Source organism: Ascaphus truei, chromosome 1 (assembly GCF_040206685.1).
Source record: "Ascaphus truei isolate aAscTru1 chromosome 1, aAscTru1.hap1, whole genome shotgun sequence".
NCBI classification, from domain to species: Eukaryota; Metazoa; Chordata; class Amphibia; order Anura; family Ascaphidae; genus Ascaphus; species Ascaphus truei.
In genome coordinates, this window is record NC_134483.1 from 25,578,973 (window position 1) to 25,595,809 (window position 16,837).

Below are 16,837 nucleotides of genomic sequence, written 5' to 3' on the forward strand. Positions count from 1 at the left end.
GGCAGCGGGAGCGCCGGGGACAGGAGAACACCCCCGCTACCACCTCCATAACTGCGGGCAGCGGGAGCGCCGGGGACAGGAGAACACCCCCGCCCCGCTACCACCTCCATAACTGCGGGCAGCGGGAGCGCCGGGGACAGAACACACCCGCTATCACCTCCATAACTGCGGGCAGCGGGAGTGCCGCGGACAGGAGAACACCCCCGCTACCACCTCCATAACTGCGGGCAGCGGGAGCGCCGGGGACAGGAGAACACCCCCGCTACCACCTCCATAACTGCGGGCAGCGGGAGCGCCGGGGACAGAACACCCCCGCTACCACCTCCATAACTGCGGGCAGCGGGAGCGCCGGGGACAGGAGAACACCCCCGCTACCACCTCCATAACTGCGGGCAGCGGGAGCGCCGGGGACAGGAGAACACCCCCGCTACCACTTCCATAACTGCGGGCAGCGGGAGTGCCGGGGACAGAACACCCCCGCTACTACCTCCCTGCGGTCAGCGGGAGAGCCGGGGACAGAACACCCCCGCTACCACCTCCATAACTGCGGGCAGCAGGAGGGACCGGGGGGAAGGCACAGAGAGTACTTACTGTGTCCAACAGATCTCTATGGAAAAAGAATGGCCCCTCGTTTGGGGCGGGCTCATATAGAGCCTGGCCGCGCGCCCACAAAGCCTGGGAGCGCGCGCCAATCACCAGTCAGGTAGGGGGAGTTTTTTTTTTTCAGTACGAGCAGGGAAAATTTAAAAAAACAAACACGTGTGCTGCTTGGGCCAATAGGAGCTCGCCCAGATGTTAAATCCACTCGCCCCGGGCGTGCAGATGTATAGGATTGTCGAACAGTGTGTGTGTGTGTGTGTGTGTGTGTATATATGAACTCTGAAATAAAGGTAGTGTCTACTGACCGAAAGCCTATCACTTAATAAGCCAAATACTCCCCAGAGTCACTGCATGTGACTATTGCTGTTAACAGTAAATGAGACTGACACCATGTCAGAATTGGCTATGATTACTGATTGACACTCGCCTGAGCCACAAACACAACATGGATGGCAGACACAAGGCGCACAGCCCTGTAAACTGCCAGCCACAACACGGCGGATTCATAAGGAGCCCAGCACTGTAACCTGCCAGCCACAATATGGCGACCAGCGTGACGCGCAGGAGGGCGGGGTTTAGGAGCATGCTGTCAGTGATGCGCACGGTCTTCCGGTTTCCCTGTTAAACAGGGGGAGGGAGCATGAGCAGCCAATAGCTGAGCGCTGCCGGGTCGCTGCCGCTCTGCCTGTGTTGTTGTGGTTTCGGTTTCCTGCCGGTGCCGGGCTTCCTGCGGCTGCGGGGGTTCTGCGGCTGCTGGTTATAGGAGGAGGCGGGAGACTGAGGTCCGGCGGCGGCGGTGTCTCTGCCGGTGACATCTCCCCTGAGCGCTGTGTTTCTGCCGGTGACATCTCCCCTGAGCGCTGTGTTTCTGCCGGTGACATCTCCCCTGAGCGCTGTGTTTCTGGCGGTGACATCTCCCCTGAGCGCTGTGTTTCTGCCGGTGACATCTCCCCTGAGCGCTGTGTTTCTGCTGGTTGATACATTTCCCGGTCTGCGCCATGGGGGAGGCGGACAGGCTGTATTATGTGTACAGCTGTGACCTGGACATCAGCGTGCAGCTCAAAACGTGAGTTATCATACCCAAGAAAGGAATGGTGTGTCTATATATTTGTAGATAAAGACAGGCATTCTCAGGAACAAATACACATTGAAACAGTTTATTACAGCAACACCGTTCTCAAGATGACACACACACACACACACATAATATCATCTTGAGAACATTGTTGCTGTAATAAACTTTACATTTTTATTCCTGAGAATGCCTGTCTCTATCTAATTTATACGTACGTACATGCATGCGTACAAGGTAATCAGCCCAAAAAGGTGTTTGTGGTGCACGATAAAGGGAGAGGTATAAGTCAGAAGTAAATCGCACCGGTGATTTATTTCTGATATACCAAATAAAAATTATAATATACAGTTATATACTGTACATAGTCAGTCAGTAAGGATCCCTAGAGAGCCAATATACCGGCACAGCACAAGAGATCACAAACAGTGGGTTATTGGGTCCAAAATGCACACATACAGTATGCCCGACGTTTCGGTGCCCAGGGGGACCTTTTTCAGGGGACCTTTTTCAGGGGACCGAAACGTCGGGCATATGTGTGGATTTTGGATCCAATAAACCACTTTTTGTGATTATCTCGTGTGCTGTGCCGGTATATTGGATCTCTAGGGATCCTCACAGACTGTAACTATTTCCCCTTTACCGTGCAACACACTTGCCTCTGCTGAGGCCTTTTTTTCAGTGTGTGCTGCCTCTTTATCTATATATCTATATATAATCAGGCACTCCATCACTTCTTATTGCAGATTGATTTAAATGGAGTGTCTGCCTTTCTTTCCTATGATTGAGACGTGTGAGTATTCTGGCGGACAGCACCCATTAAGCATTTTTGATTATCTTAAGTGAGTGCCCTGTAACTGCTTATGTCTATCTAATTTCAATCCACACACATAAACCTGATGAAGGGGTCCTGAGTTGGCCCCGAAAGGCTTAAGTTTTGAATTTTTCTTACCATATGGACCTGGCGTATTGTTGTTGTTGTTGTTGTTGTTGTTTTCTTCTCTCTGGAATCGGGTGGAGTATATGTTCACATGTTTCTATAGGACGCATGCACCTGCCAATATCTGCTTTGATTTTGATCTGGTTCAATTCCCAGTGACGGCTCCTTGTGACCTTGGGCAAGTCACTTTATCTCCCTGTGCCTCAGGCACCAAAAACATAGATTGTAAGCTCACGGGGCAGGGACCTGTACCTGCAAAATGTCTCTGTAAATCGCTACGTAAAACTAGCAGCGCTATACAAGAACATGCTATTATTATGGTGTGATACCTCGCTTTCCTTGAGGGGGGGGGGGAGTGTGTGTGTGTGTGTGTGTGTGTGATTCCCCCACCTCCCCATCTCTACCAACTGCCCGACACTGACGATATATGTTTTGGGTTATGAATGAAAGTCCCGGACTACAAAACTGAGCAAAAAATAAGCAACACTATGAAATGGAAAAATCTAGCTGCTTGCAGTAGGATTTGTTTAATACAGGCATACCCCGCATTAACGTACGCAATGGGACCGGAGCATGTATGTAAAGCGAAAATGTACTTAAAGTGAAGCAGTACCTTTTTTTCCACTTATCGATGCATGTACTGTACTGCAATCATCATATACGTGCATAACTGATGTAAATAATGCATTTGTAACAGGCTCTATAGTCTCCCCGCTTGCGCACAGCTTCGGTGCAGGTAGGGAGTTCAACTTTGCTGTACAGGTCGTGCTGACAGGCGCATGCGTGAGCTGCTGTATGACTACTGAGCGATATGTACTCACTCGTGAGTGTCCTTAAAGCGGGTATGCCTGTATGAATACATCACACACACAGCAGAACACATAAGGTAAGTTAAAAACCATTACAAATACAAGAAAAGTCACAAGTGAATCTCCACTTATTCACTGATCAGAAGAACACAATTATTGATATAGTGCTAGAGAGCCATAAATCATGAGGGGTGTGCACATGGACCCCCTCAGGAGATCTTTACCAAAGTATAAAGAAGTATTGAAGAAATATTCACATAAATGTAGCTGAAAACACAATATAACAAAAATATAATTCCACGGAGTGTAGAATAATGGGTGCAATGATTTCAAATCAAAGTAGCACCACAGTCCCTTCTTTTTAATCGGCAGGTAAGCAGTGAAAGGTACCACAGGTAAATATCAGTGTTGCAAAGTGAAGGGATGATCAAATTGTAACACTGACGGTTGCAACGTCCAGACAGGCCCCCCTGGAGTTGTAGGGGTTAATGCTTGTGATGTCATCCAATGCACGTTTCGCTTTTGGCTCCGTCAGGTGCGTAATTCAATGAGTGCTCTTCGATGAAACACCTTCCCAAGCCAGAAGACGACATGGACTGTTCCCTGGATTAGGGCTATGAGGTGTTTTCTGGATCTGGGAGGTGTGCTAAGGAATATCACCGTTTTAGTAAATGTGGGTCTTGATGTTTCACAGACATTGCAAGCACTCAGCCTTGCAAGCACCATCCGGTTCAGTTCTTTTATTGGGTGGGGCATTTGTGGATATGTCCGATATGTGACTTTACAACCTTTGACAAAGTAGATGTGGGCCACTAGTTTTATTCGAGCAGTCCCCTATGCATTGCAATCCTATTTCAATGGCTAATTGGTCCAGTCCTTATGATTTTCACCTAGTATCATTGTGCGAGCTGCTTTCTTTGCGTCTGTGGATGTTGTATTATTATTAGGTAATTAATAACTGGATGAAACCATAGAAATTTTTGTTTGTTTTAGTTTAGAACCCAAGTCTTGTCTCTACTAAAACATTTTTTGCTATTATCCTGATTTTGCAGGTTTAGGTTTTTCTCTGGCTTCATTTTTTTTTCTCACCTGGAATTTTGCAGGTAAAGAGCAGTCTTCAGCTCGCCAAAATTGAATATAGAGATTTGGTTGACTTTAAAGCCTTGATGGATCACTAGCTTAAACATGTGAGAAATGAAATACTATGTGGTTATTGCCATGTAGAGTGTGGGACAGCGGATGTTAGGATAATTAGATCTTTCCGCATATGACTTCCAACAGCACAAAGGAAACATTCATATATTTCACATAAATCGGAATTGCTGTACTAAGTAACTGTTCTGTTTTGTATGTTTTCAGAGGAAGCTTGGAAGGAAAGCGAGAACAGAAGAGTTACAAAGCGGTTCTCGAGGATCCTATGTTAAAGTTCTCAGGGCTTTACCAGGAGACTTGCTCTGATCTCTACGTTACCTGTCAGGTGTTTGCTGAAGGAAAGCCACTAGCTCTTCCAGTCAGGACTTCTTACAAGGCTTTTAGCACCAGGTGGAAGTAAGTGCAAACATCTGTGCTTAAGGCCCCAAGTCCAGGAATTAGTGATAAACATCAACATAATGTATCACTCGCTGCCAGGATCATACAGCTTTCTAAGTTGGCATTGTTCCACGACGTCATGCGCATACATGACTATCCATTTAAGGCCCCCCCCTGGTCTAGGGGCACAATGTCACACTAAATGGTGGTATAGCTATCCCATCACCTTGACCCCAGCTACCATGACTAGAACAGTCCTTTTCCATTACAAGCTCTGAGGTGGCTCAGCAGCACCAGAATCCCACAAAATGTTATGTTCGGAGACGGTCACAGGCCATTTAGGTGCTGTCTTTAGTACTGTTCTTGGCATGTTGATGGGACAATAAAAAGGTTAACGCTGATGTGGTTGTGTGTCATTGTCTCTAAGTGCAGAAGAGATGCCCCTTGCTGAGGGTTACCTGCTCATGCTGGGACAAGATCCTGGACACTGCATTTTTTGAATGGTTAACGTTAATGCATATGGTGACGTGATAAAATCCAGACCCGTGACCCACTGTGCAGAGCTGAAATCACTTTAGGGTCATACCAAGCAGTTTTGGTTGAGGGCTGATGCCTACAGATGTAGCTGGACTTACCATTTGTCTGGCCCCGGGTAAAACGCCCCAAAAAACGAGATGCTGGGGGAGGAGCTACCGTGACGGTGCTGTGGGGCGGTCCATTCTTTTCAATGTGACCGCCTGCAGCTTTAATCCTTCCGGGCCACATACGACGCAGTCACAGGACCGCACGCGCATTGTTTGGCTACATCTGTACACTTGCTTGTTGCACAATTTCAGACACGCAAAGTGTAGTTTGTTGGTTTCTACAATGTGGTATCTCAATTAATGCTTATTTTCTTTCAAGATAAACTGACGGTTCTAAGACTTTTTTTAAACTAAGTTTGGGATAAGAGAGTTCTATATTTTAATGGGACATACTTTTAAACCGTGATATTAGAGGAGACCAAATGCTGTTATATTTGCATGACCGTACAGACTTGTCTTGGCCCTCTTCAACCCAACTAACCTTCTTACAGGAGCCCTTGGTCTGATTAGTATAGTACAAATTATATATTTCTTATAACTATTTAAAAATGATTAATTTAGTAGTTACTGGTGTTGCATGATTTATTGACTTAATATTACTTATTTAGTTATTGTGTTTTCTCTTATTTATTTGATGTATTTTTAAGCGTTAATCCATTTACCAGCACATGATTATCGGTTGGTTTTAAATCTTGTTTCTAATTGCTCTGCGAGGGTGGGTTGTGGACAAGACGTGCGATGTGATGATGGCATTCCTCCATCGCAGCCTAAAACTCACTCTGTTAACATTGGGTAATGGCAACGTGATCATTTTAACATTGTTCCGTTGTACTTGTTTCAGTGAGTGGCTGAAAAATATTTCCGCTAGCAGGCACTGAGGGCCTTGGTCTATATAAACTAAGGCAGGTGTTTGGATCGTTTGACTTTGGTGTGGGATTTTCGGCCAAATGCAGCCCGAAGGGCCTCTTTGGCGTGCAGTGCTGACGATCCAGAACCAGGGGATGCATTTGCTCTGTGTGCTGCAATATATTCTCTTTCCCTTCCAACTTATTTGCTCTCCCTTTCCATTTTATTTTCGTAGTTGGAATGAGTGGCTGAAGCTACCTGTAAAGTACGCAGATTTACCACGAAGTGCTCAGGTGGCGCTGACCATTTGGGACGTATACGGACCTGGGAAAGCAATTCCCGTTGGCGGGACAACCGTGTCTCTCTTTGGGAAGTATGGGTGAGTCCCGTTTTTTAAATAAATATCTGCAAGTTAAAAACAAACCCTTTGTCCAGTAAGTGAAAATGTGTAGGAACATGTGCATGACTAAAAAAAAAATATTTAAAGTTCTCATGAAGAAGAAAATCTGAACGAAACCCCTGAGGAAGCAGATGGTTTTGAGAGCGATCCAGCCCTCTCTTCTGACTGTTCTAGTAGTGAATGTGCTTGGTCCTCGCACCGCCTGGTACACAGACACAGTGGATGACCCCTGAACCTGCAGTGTGAAACAAAGGGGTTTGGATCAGAGTTACATGTTGGACTGTTGGAACCCTGTAGGGATATGCTTCTTTCTACTTTGTCTCTAGTAAGGGCAGTATTGGCTATACATCACGTATGTAACGGATTAATGCACTTTAGTGCTTTTTGGCACGTCTTCGCTTCCTATTGTTAGTAAGTGTATCCAGTTACACAGCGGTAATGCTACTGTAAGTAACAACAAAAGACAAGAAGTCACAGTGCTAAATCTAATATGACAAATGATATAGTTAAATACTTAGCTGTTTTTCTTCTCATATGTAAGGGTCATTTCGTTAAATTCTTTGTGTGTGTCTTTTGTTGTGCTGTACGTTATTGTAAAACTACTTTGGACATGTTCTCATAACCTCTCTAATGGGGGGAGAAATGTCTTCATGGACTATTTAAATGTGGGATTAGTGATCTTAACCTGGGAGGACCTCCAAATAATTACCAATTAACATTTACAACCACACAGAGTCCCTGTAAGCTCAGAACCCAACCCCTACACACCATATATATTTATATTTGTCTCAAAGGGAGTGCGACTGGGATTGTGACCTCCCATGTATACAACAAAAAACCACGCTGTGATGTGGTTGCATCCTTATAATACTCTGGCCAAAGAATTAAACTAAAGGACCCTTGCTTATGAGGAGAAAAAACAGGTAAGTATTTAACGATATAATTTAAAAAAAGTGTGTGCTGCGCTATTCTAATATTCTAATATTACAATATAATAAATAAATTATCTAAACACTTAAGCAATTAGTTTTAGTGTGTGTCATATGGCTGCCTGATCAGTGATTTCGACCACCCTGGTAAAAAAGTGAACATTGTGAAAAAACAGTTCTGAATGGTGCCTTAAACTTAAATAAATGCTAAACTAAATAATGTGTGTGTATATAAACAATACCAAAAAAAGGATATCGCTGTGAATATAATGTATAAATGACTGTCCGGCTTAATCTATGGCTGCTTTGTTGGTTGAACTCTGCATAAGTAAAGAGGAAAAACATAACATACTGTAGTACAAAAACGTTTTGGTAAGAGCAGATTATACCAAATGGTATGAGAACGATGAATTCCTCAGAGGTAGGAAAAAGATGCAGAAAGAAAGGTTAAAAAAAGGTACATTTACTATTCTTTAAAAACATGTATAATTGACATAATCAGATCCACTCCTCACGCCAGCGAAAATTGAAATCCTACTTACAGGAGGACAGTAGGAAATGCGCATTAGATATTGTCTTTCTTGGGGTCAGCGCTGACGGGACTTCCAAGCATCTGCCGAGGAGAAGAAGCTACATCAAGAAATACTTCATGGTGTGTTATTGTCCGTGTAGGATCATTCTGGTTTTTGTCTGGTGTCACCGATGTAGCATCCTAGGTCACATAATTAGGCTGCGTCTGCGAAACAGGGGGCACATGCAGCAGAGTCCCCCGGTCTGCAGGGGTTAAGACAAGAGGGGGAGTGACGGGGCGCGGCCGTGATGTCACCTGGCAGGTTCACCCTCATTCGCTAAACCGCCGGGGGGCATGGCCTAGCGCTCCGTTGCGACTCCTGATCTCAATTTTCTTGAGCAGGAGTTTCTGTCGGCGCAGTGCGGCTGCCCCCCCTCGCAGCGGGCCCGGTCCCATTGTGGGGCGGCTCTTGTCCCTGCAGCGTCTGCCACAGCGGGTGCTGCAGTAGCCAGCGGGAACCTGGCCTTAGGAGTGAATGCAGTGCTCATTTAACCTTAACAGTGTAAAAAGTAGTGCTCTGTTACATGAGTGTCACGGGAGACCAGGTTTATTAACACACTTTTTTTTTTTTTATATACCTGGATCATTGATTGAGCAAAGTAAGGAGGTAAAATAAATTGTAATTTATTTCAGAAAAAGACATACACACAATGTAACAGAATTTACACGGTTAACACACTTACTGGGAACGGGGCTAACGAATAAATCTTTCCTTTAAACGAAATTCACAAAAATGACCTCTGTAAGCGCCCTTTCCAATGATCGGGAGGTACTCACAAGTCCTGGAACTGATTTCGGTATGCAATGCCAGGCGCGGCCGCTACGTTCTTCAGAAGTGGGACTTACAAGAATTATTCAGTCAAAATGTTTGAAGCCGGCTCGCGTCTATTCAGTACAGAGCATCTTTGAATTTGCCGCTGTTGGTTTAGCACTTGGAATCTGCTCTTCTCATTGGCTATACATAAAAATAAAAACTGCGCACAAATTGTGTTAATCTAATATAATGTGCTTGTGCTAATATAAACTTATACTAATAAACACAAGTGATACTATGACCAATGTGAATAAAGTGCACCAAGGTAAAATACTTTTCACCTTAATAATAAAGAAATAGAAGGTCTGCTGCTCGTCAGTATTGGAGCCTCAACACCATAAGTCACATGTAAAGAAAAAAAGACAGCGCACGACTTCCCATAGTGTAAAAAAGTCAATTATATTACAATGATTTATGTGGTAATAATATGCACGTACAGCAAGGATAATTTAGTTGGACAGGACATGTTTTAGGTACATGTTACAGCTCTAGTGGTGTTAAGTAGTCGTCTGGTGAGTATCAGCCGTTTCCACGATTCCCCTGCTCCAGTCACTTCAGATGTTCTTTAAGAAGGCTGCACAGGGCTTCGATCCAGACACACCATCCAGGGACACGTCTACTTGCTAGATGCTCAACAAGCACAATGTCCATATAGAGCGGCAAGCTCGGTGCCTCTTTAACAATATACCGGAACAGAATACCTCTCCCCTATGACCTACTGGCTCAAGGGATTCCCTTATACAGAGCTCAAAACTGCACGGCGCCACTCGCAGCACTCCTGACGTCACTGAGTCAATCCGTAGCCAGTCTTCTCATTGGCTGCAAGGTTTCTTATGGGTTTCGGAGTCGCATTCACCAATTTTTACAGCCTATCAGAGCGTGGGAATTCATCTGCCAGCCAGTCACCGATTTTGCCGGTATTGTAAAGCCGAGTGGTTGCCTTTTCTCAGTCTGCCAAGGGGCATGCTCCAACCTGGCACCTCTGCCTCTTTGCATACTGAGCCCACCACTGTCCAGGCTCCACGGAGTCTGGGCTCTGGCAAATGGTGGCCGGATAGCCCTGTGTTAGCCCAGGATGCGGGTACTCAAGCAGGACTGCAGTACCCCTCCTGTTCTAACACCTTGGCATCCCTGAGGCTTTCAAGTCCGGACTCCGCATAGACCCATAGGCACCAGGCTTGGTAGCCATCTGGTCTCTTGGAATCCATGACTTGGAAATCCCACAGTTCATTTACTCATTAAGAAAATATACTGTGTGCTGTGTGAAAAAGATGTATACGTCCCTATTCTATCTGAACAAGCTCCTCACCCCTACCACACGCAGCACTTATCATCTGAGATCTTACTCCAAAAGACTGTTCATGGTCCCAAGGCTCAACAAAGTATTCGGCCGCTCCTCCTTCTCTTACCGCACACGCCAAAACTGTAACAACCTTCCGGAGACTCTCGCATCCACCACCAGTTTATGTTTTTTCAAAACTAAAGCTGTTTCACATTTTAATCTGGTCGGTAACCATTACATACGCCTATAATATATATTATCTTTAACTGTGCATGCAATGTCTTGTATATAATGTATACCCTGTTCACTTATGTAACTGTATTTGTAACCATGTATTATTTGTCATCTTAACTCTATGCCCAGGACATATTTGAAAACGAGAGGTAACAATGTATTACTTCCTGGTAAAACATTTTATAAATAAATATTCTGGTGTCAGGGATGGAGTGAGTGTATATATTGTCTACACTCACTAGCCTCATACTTGGCACACTGTAGAAAAATAACTTTTAAAACTTTTCCACACACAAAGCCACTCTCGGCTTTATCACATAGGTGGAGCACCCCCTGAACCCCTATACCAGGTTTCAGAGTACCTGGGCATGTATCTGGGCACATCTCCTTATACTAGGGACCCCTCTTTATACTAGGGACCCTGTGTATGGTTGCAGGTATACATTAACCCCTTCATGCCCGTTTACCTTGTCTGGAAGATGCTGCCGCAGGAATCCTGGCGGTGAGTCGTAAGAGCGTTTTCAGAGTCAGAGTTTGCCCGGAGCAATGTGCTTGGCTGTATCCGAGAATCTCGCTCGATTCCCGGATCCAACTCCTGGGGTATCCCATAACTCTGGAACCCCGATACATAGACACATTCTGTAAAGACTTTCTCCGGCAAACCCACTCTGAAACTTACAGCCTAGAAATCTCCCGGTCCCAGCCCCCCAGGAAAGGCGAAACACACACAAATCTTTAATGTCGCATAATTTGCACACAGTCGCAGTAATGCAGTTAGGACATCTAGGTCCAAGAGCTGACACTCTAGGACCCGAACACACGGATCAGGGGATACCAAGTGGGCTGAACCTTTTATTAGTGAACCTGGTTACACCCTTCACCGGCACAATGAGCACTACCTACTTCCATATAACTGCAATGAAAAATAGATTGCTCATCAAACAGTCAATTTAGACCAAATCATTATCATTATACAGGGAGCAAGTAGTAATCGGGGAGCACTTAAAGCGAAACCTTTTATTCATCCCCTGCTTACTCAGTAAAATGAAAGGCGATCTGTGCTACAAACATGCACTGAACAGTAATACCATAAAAATATAATGAAATAAAATCATTTAAATAAAATGTACTGTAATAAACATGCAAGGCAAACCATACATAGCCATGGCATCCATACTGTCCTACCCCTGGGAGCCGCTATCGGAGGCAGTTGTAGAAAGTCTAAACGAGCCGCTCATATTTCGTTATTAAGAATGCAGTGTTCATTTAACCGTACACCTACCGCTCTATTAAAAGAGCATTGTATTCTTTCATAATAATATACCTGTGCAATGGAAAAGGAGTTATTCATTTTAAATGAGATCTGCTATATGGTTCCAGTGGCCGATTTAGAAATGCGAACGTCACATGGCGTCGCGTTGCCACAGAACAACCCAATATACCGGCGCCTAGATGAATATAACCCTTACAACCCTAAGGTGATCTCTGACCGATTGGTATCACAGTCCTTAGTGTCCAAACAGTATCCAAATGGATCTTGATTGAAGTCTCATGACGATGGGGAAAAAACAAAAAGAAAATTCAGAATGCAACACTGACAAAAAACAGATAGACCGAAACACTGACCACAGACAACACATGAACCAACATGAACCACAGAATAGCTGAAAAATAAACTGGTGCTATTTAATAAAATTATACACAGACAAAACCAATGTCTAAAAAAGAATACAAGTCGAGGGGATCCCATCCGGAGAATGTAAAATTGGAATCCTACTCACAACATTGCAATAATAAACTAGTGTGATCAGCAGCTCAGTCTCTCCCTTGGTGCAGGACCCCAAAGAGGGGACTCCACGAGGTACTTCCACGCCCCGGACGCCGCCTTCACATTCACTGCTGCTTCAATCTCAGACCCGCTAGTCCCGTCGCATTCAGATGACGTGGCTGGAACATGCGCCTTCGCCGAAAGTCCCAGTAGTGCACGGCACTTAGCCGGAAGCCTCTCCAAGCCCCACAATAGCTCGTGAAGGAGCTTCACTGTTTATCCCCTTATCAAGCTATTGTGGAGCTTGGAGTGGCCTCTGGCTAAGTGCCGTGCTTGCAGTGCACTACAGGGACATTCGGCGGCTTGGAAGTACCACGTGGAGTCCCCTCTTCGGGATCCTGCACCAAGGGAGAGACTGAGCTGCTGATCACACTAGTTTATTATTGCAGTGTCGTGAGTAGGATTCCAATTTTACATTCTCCGGACGGGATCCCCTCGGCTTGTGTTCTTTTTTAGACATTGGTTTTGTCTGTGTATAATTTTATTAAATAGCACCAGTTCATTTTTCAGTTATTCTGTGGTTGGTTCATGTGTTGTCTGTGTTCAGTGTTGCACTATGAATTTTCTTTTTGTTTTTTCCCACATGTCATGAGACTTCAATCAAGATCCATTTGGATACTGTTTGGACACTAAGGACTGTGATACCAATCGGTCAGAGATCACATTAGGGTTGTAAGGATTGTATTCATCTAGGCGCCGGTATATTGTATTGTGTTGTTCTGTGTATTTTGTTAGTGATCTGTATCGATCCTAATTACCAGGCAGCCTAGCCTTTTCATATTTAAGTTTTTTTTATAATCACTTTTAGTAATACGTTTACTAAATATTTTTAAGCATTAGCGCTTTTATCACAGTATTTTTCTTTTTCACGTCGGGTTGTCACAGCAATTTGGCCAAATGTGCTTTGAATATTCTTGGTCTTCCAGTGTCCAGTGCTAATGTGTAATGTGCCTGCTCTGAAATTAAAATATATATATCAAGAAAAGAGTTAACATTTCAAAGGAATTGCTCACAGTATTGCGTGGTGTAATACAACGATGGCTGAGCCTGACTAACCCCAGAATGGACCATAGCGCCAGCAAATTTATACACCACGTCTCTCTACGCTGCCGTTTAAAGCGAGGGTTAGTTGCAGAAAGGGACATTTGTAAAGGCCGGTATCCGTGTTGGGACGTTGGCACTTTTAGCTTGCTTATACGCCTGGGACTGCACTTGCTCCCTAATCCCGCTGGCGGTTTTTCCATTTAATACAGGAATGGTAATTCTGCAAAAGTTGCAAATAAGATGTCTCTCTTACCATTCACTTCTTCCATAGTCACATCTTTGTTCTCCAGTGCATATTCATCAGCCGTTAGACTTTGTCGTGGCATTTCTCCACAGGTATCCTGTGCTGCAATGAATTGGGTTTCTCGCAGCAAAGCAGTACGTGCGGGGTAACCTGTGGTCATTCCTTTCCAATTCTGTTGATAAGATAGCTAGCATGAAACAGAATAGTGAAGTCCGCATAATGGTTGAGGTCCCGTTGCAAGGCTGGTTCACATTGTGGCCTTGTGCAGGTAGTGTGGCATAGCCAAGGTTTTACAGTCTTATTTTCCTGTTGACCTAATAGAATTTACAAAGATCTGAAAAGCAAAAAAAATGCATTCAGATCTCTACTCATTGAAATGGAATGTATTAAATTGTAATTAAAACAAGTATGTGACACTTCTGTCGAGTGCCGGTAGCTGCAATGTCTGAAGGATCGGTGCAGGGTTGTGGTTTCTAGGACCTGCGGGTGTTGAGCGGCAGGAGGAGTTGGGCCTGTGCTTACTGCTTGGGAGGAAGGGGGAGGGGGGGACACGGTGTTGAGTGGGAGGGGTCAGAGCTGTGGTTACCGAGCAGTAGGAAGGGGGGCCCACAGGTGTGAAGCAGGGACCTTTTGGGTGTTTAATAGGATTGAGGGGTAGCCTGCCAGTACAGTGGAGGAGCCTTTCAGTGTTGGGATGGAGGGAGGCAGGGGGAGCCTTTCAGTGTTGGGATGGAGGGAGGCAGGGGGAGCCTGTCAGTGTTGAGGGAGGGGGAGCCTGTCGGTTTTGAGCTGGAGGGAGGGGGAGCCTGTCGGTGTTGGGAGGGAGGGGGAGCCTGTCGGTGTTGGGAGGGAGAGGGAGCCTGTCGGTGTTGGGAGGGAGGGAGGGGGAGCCTGTCGGTGTTGGGAGGGAGGGGGAGCCTGTCTGTGTTGGGAGGGAGGGAGGGGGAGCCTGTCTGTGTTGGGAGGGAGGGAGGGGGAGCCTGTCTGTGTTGGGAGGGAGGGGGAGCCTGTCAGTGTTGGGAGGGAGGGAGGGTGAGCCTGTCGGTGTTGGGAGTGAGGGGGAGCCTGTCGGTGTTGGGAGGAAGGGGGGGGGCTGTCAGTGTTGGGAGGGAGGGGGGGGGCTGTCAGTGTTGGGAGGGAGGGGGGGGCTGTCAGTGTTGGGAGGGAGGGGGGGGGCTGTCGGTGTTGGGAGGGAGGGTGGGGGGCTGTCGGTGTTGGGAGGGAGGGTGGGGGTGCCTGTCGGTGTTGGGAGGGAGTGGGGGGGAGCCTGTCGGTGTTGGGAGGGAGGGGGGGGAGCCTGTCGGTGTTGGGAGGGAGGGGGGGGAGCCTGTCGGTGTTGGGAGGGAGGGGGGGGGGGGTCAGTGTTTGGAGGGAGGGGGTCGGTGTTGGTAGGGAGCCTGCCAGTATTGGAGGAAGGTTGCCACACCTGGTGATGCTGCTTGGGCTCCTTCACATCCCTGTCTGGCTGGTGCAGTAGTTGGTGCTGTTGCATCGTCTCTCGCTGCCGTCTTCTCCCTTCTCGCGTGGCCTAACACATTTTTATAGGGCACGGGAAAATGACAACCCTTTTACACATGCAAATTGACCAGTTAATTTGTTTTATATTACATTCAGTTAAACTCGCTGACTAAGTGCAACTTTGTGAAGCAGAATATGGCGTCTGTGCGTCCGTGTAAGCACACGTGTAAAGCGGCAGCGTGTCGGCGTAAAATGTCAACATGTCCGCAAAGTGGCACGTCTGCGTAAAGTGGTAGTAAGTTCTCGTGTGTGTAAAGTAGCCAGGCCCGTCCGTGTAAATCAGCAGCGCACGCGTTAAGCGTTAAGCGTCAGCGCATCCGTTTAAAGCGGTAGAGCACACACACAAAGTGTGTGTGTGTGTGTGTAAAGTGGCTAGGCGCTTCCACGTAAAGCGGTAACGTGTGTGTGTGTGTGTGTATGTGTGTAAAGCGTCTGTGCATGTAAAGCGATAGAGCGCACAGTGGTCGTGTGTAGAGTGATGGCACGTGTGTGTATGAAGCGGTAGCGTGTGTGTATGAAGCGGTAGCGTGTGTGTAAATTATTTACAACTTAAAATTGTTTATAATTGCATCTCTATTCTTTTTTTATATATATATTTTTTATTATTATAACACAATTTTATTGTATTTTTGGCACAACATACAAAAATTCTAATCACAATATTTGCGTATTCTTTTTTTAACACCTTCATCACTTAAAAAAGAAAGGAAAAGAAAAAGTGCTAGGGGAGGGCGGAGGGAATATGTATAGTATCTTCTAGAACAAGCTAGATCCTCTTCAGATGTGCCCAGGATCTGGTCCCCTGTGCGGGCTCTTTTCTGCCTACTTTACCGACATCATCTCATGTTGATTTACTAACTTGTTGATAGATAACTCTTGTTGATTTATCTATCATATATCTTCTGCACCTTTGTCATGGGAGAACGCATTTTGTCCTATAATTAAAGCATAATTGTAGCTATACTGTATAAGGCTATTCTTTTGTATGCATACTGATATTTACGTTATGTTTCATGCAGAATATACAGTATTTAGATTGTGATCGTGCACCTTTATTACATGATAATATAGTGTACCTCACTGTTAGTTTGGTCATTATGGGAACTCAGGCTTTTCACAATACGGTCCTATGAAGGTAGTTACAGTTGCAGCAACAAATAGCAATTTGCAACAATGTATTGTATTGTATGTCTTTATTTATATAGCGCCATTAATGTACATAGCGCTTCACAGTAGTAATACATGTGGTAATCAAATAAATAACAGATAATATAAATAACAGATCATGGGAATAAGTGCTTTAGACATAAAAGTAACATTAAGGAAGAGGAGTCCCTGCCCCGAGGAGCTTACAGTCTAATTGGTAGGTAGGGAGAAAGTACAGAGACAGTAGGAGGGAGTTCTGGTAAGTGCGTCTGCAGGGGGCCAAGCTTTATATATCATGTGTTCAGAATATCCACAGTGCTATTCATATGCTTCTTTAAGCAAGTGTGTCTTAAGTTGGGTCTTAAAGGTGGATAGAGAGGGTGCTAGTCGGGTACTGAGGGGAAGGGCATTCCAGAGGTGTGGGGCAGTCAGTGAAAAAGGTTTAA

At 45.5% G+C, this 16,837-nt stretch overlaps 1 protein-coding gene across 2 annotated transcripts in view; it reads left to right on the top strand.

Moving 5' to 3' along the window:
• Positions 1-1,227: 1,227 nt before the first annotated feature.
• The window catches only part of PIK3C3 (phosphatidylinositol 3-kinase catalytic subunit type 3), a 248,129-nt gene continuing 232,519 nt past the window's right edge, over positions 1,228-16,837 (top strand). For both annotated transcript variants that reach the window (XM_075585255.1, XM_075585264.1), the window contains exons 1-3: positions 1,228-1,666; positions 4,781-4,969; positions 6,617-6,760. In XM_075585255.1, coding sequence (XP_075441370.1) covers positions 1,599-1,666; positions 4,781-4,969; positions 6,617-6,760 — 401 coding nt within the window. In that variant the 5' untranslated portion in view covers positions 1,228-1,598. The remainder of the gene's footprint in view (positions 1,667-4,780; positions 4,970-6,616; positions 6,761-16,837) is intronic.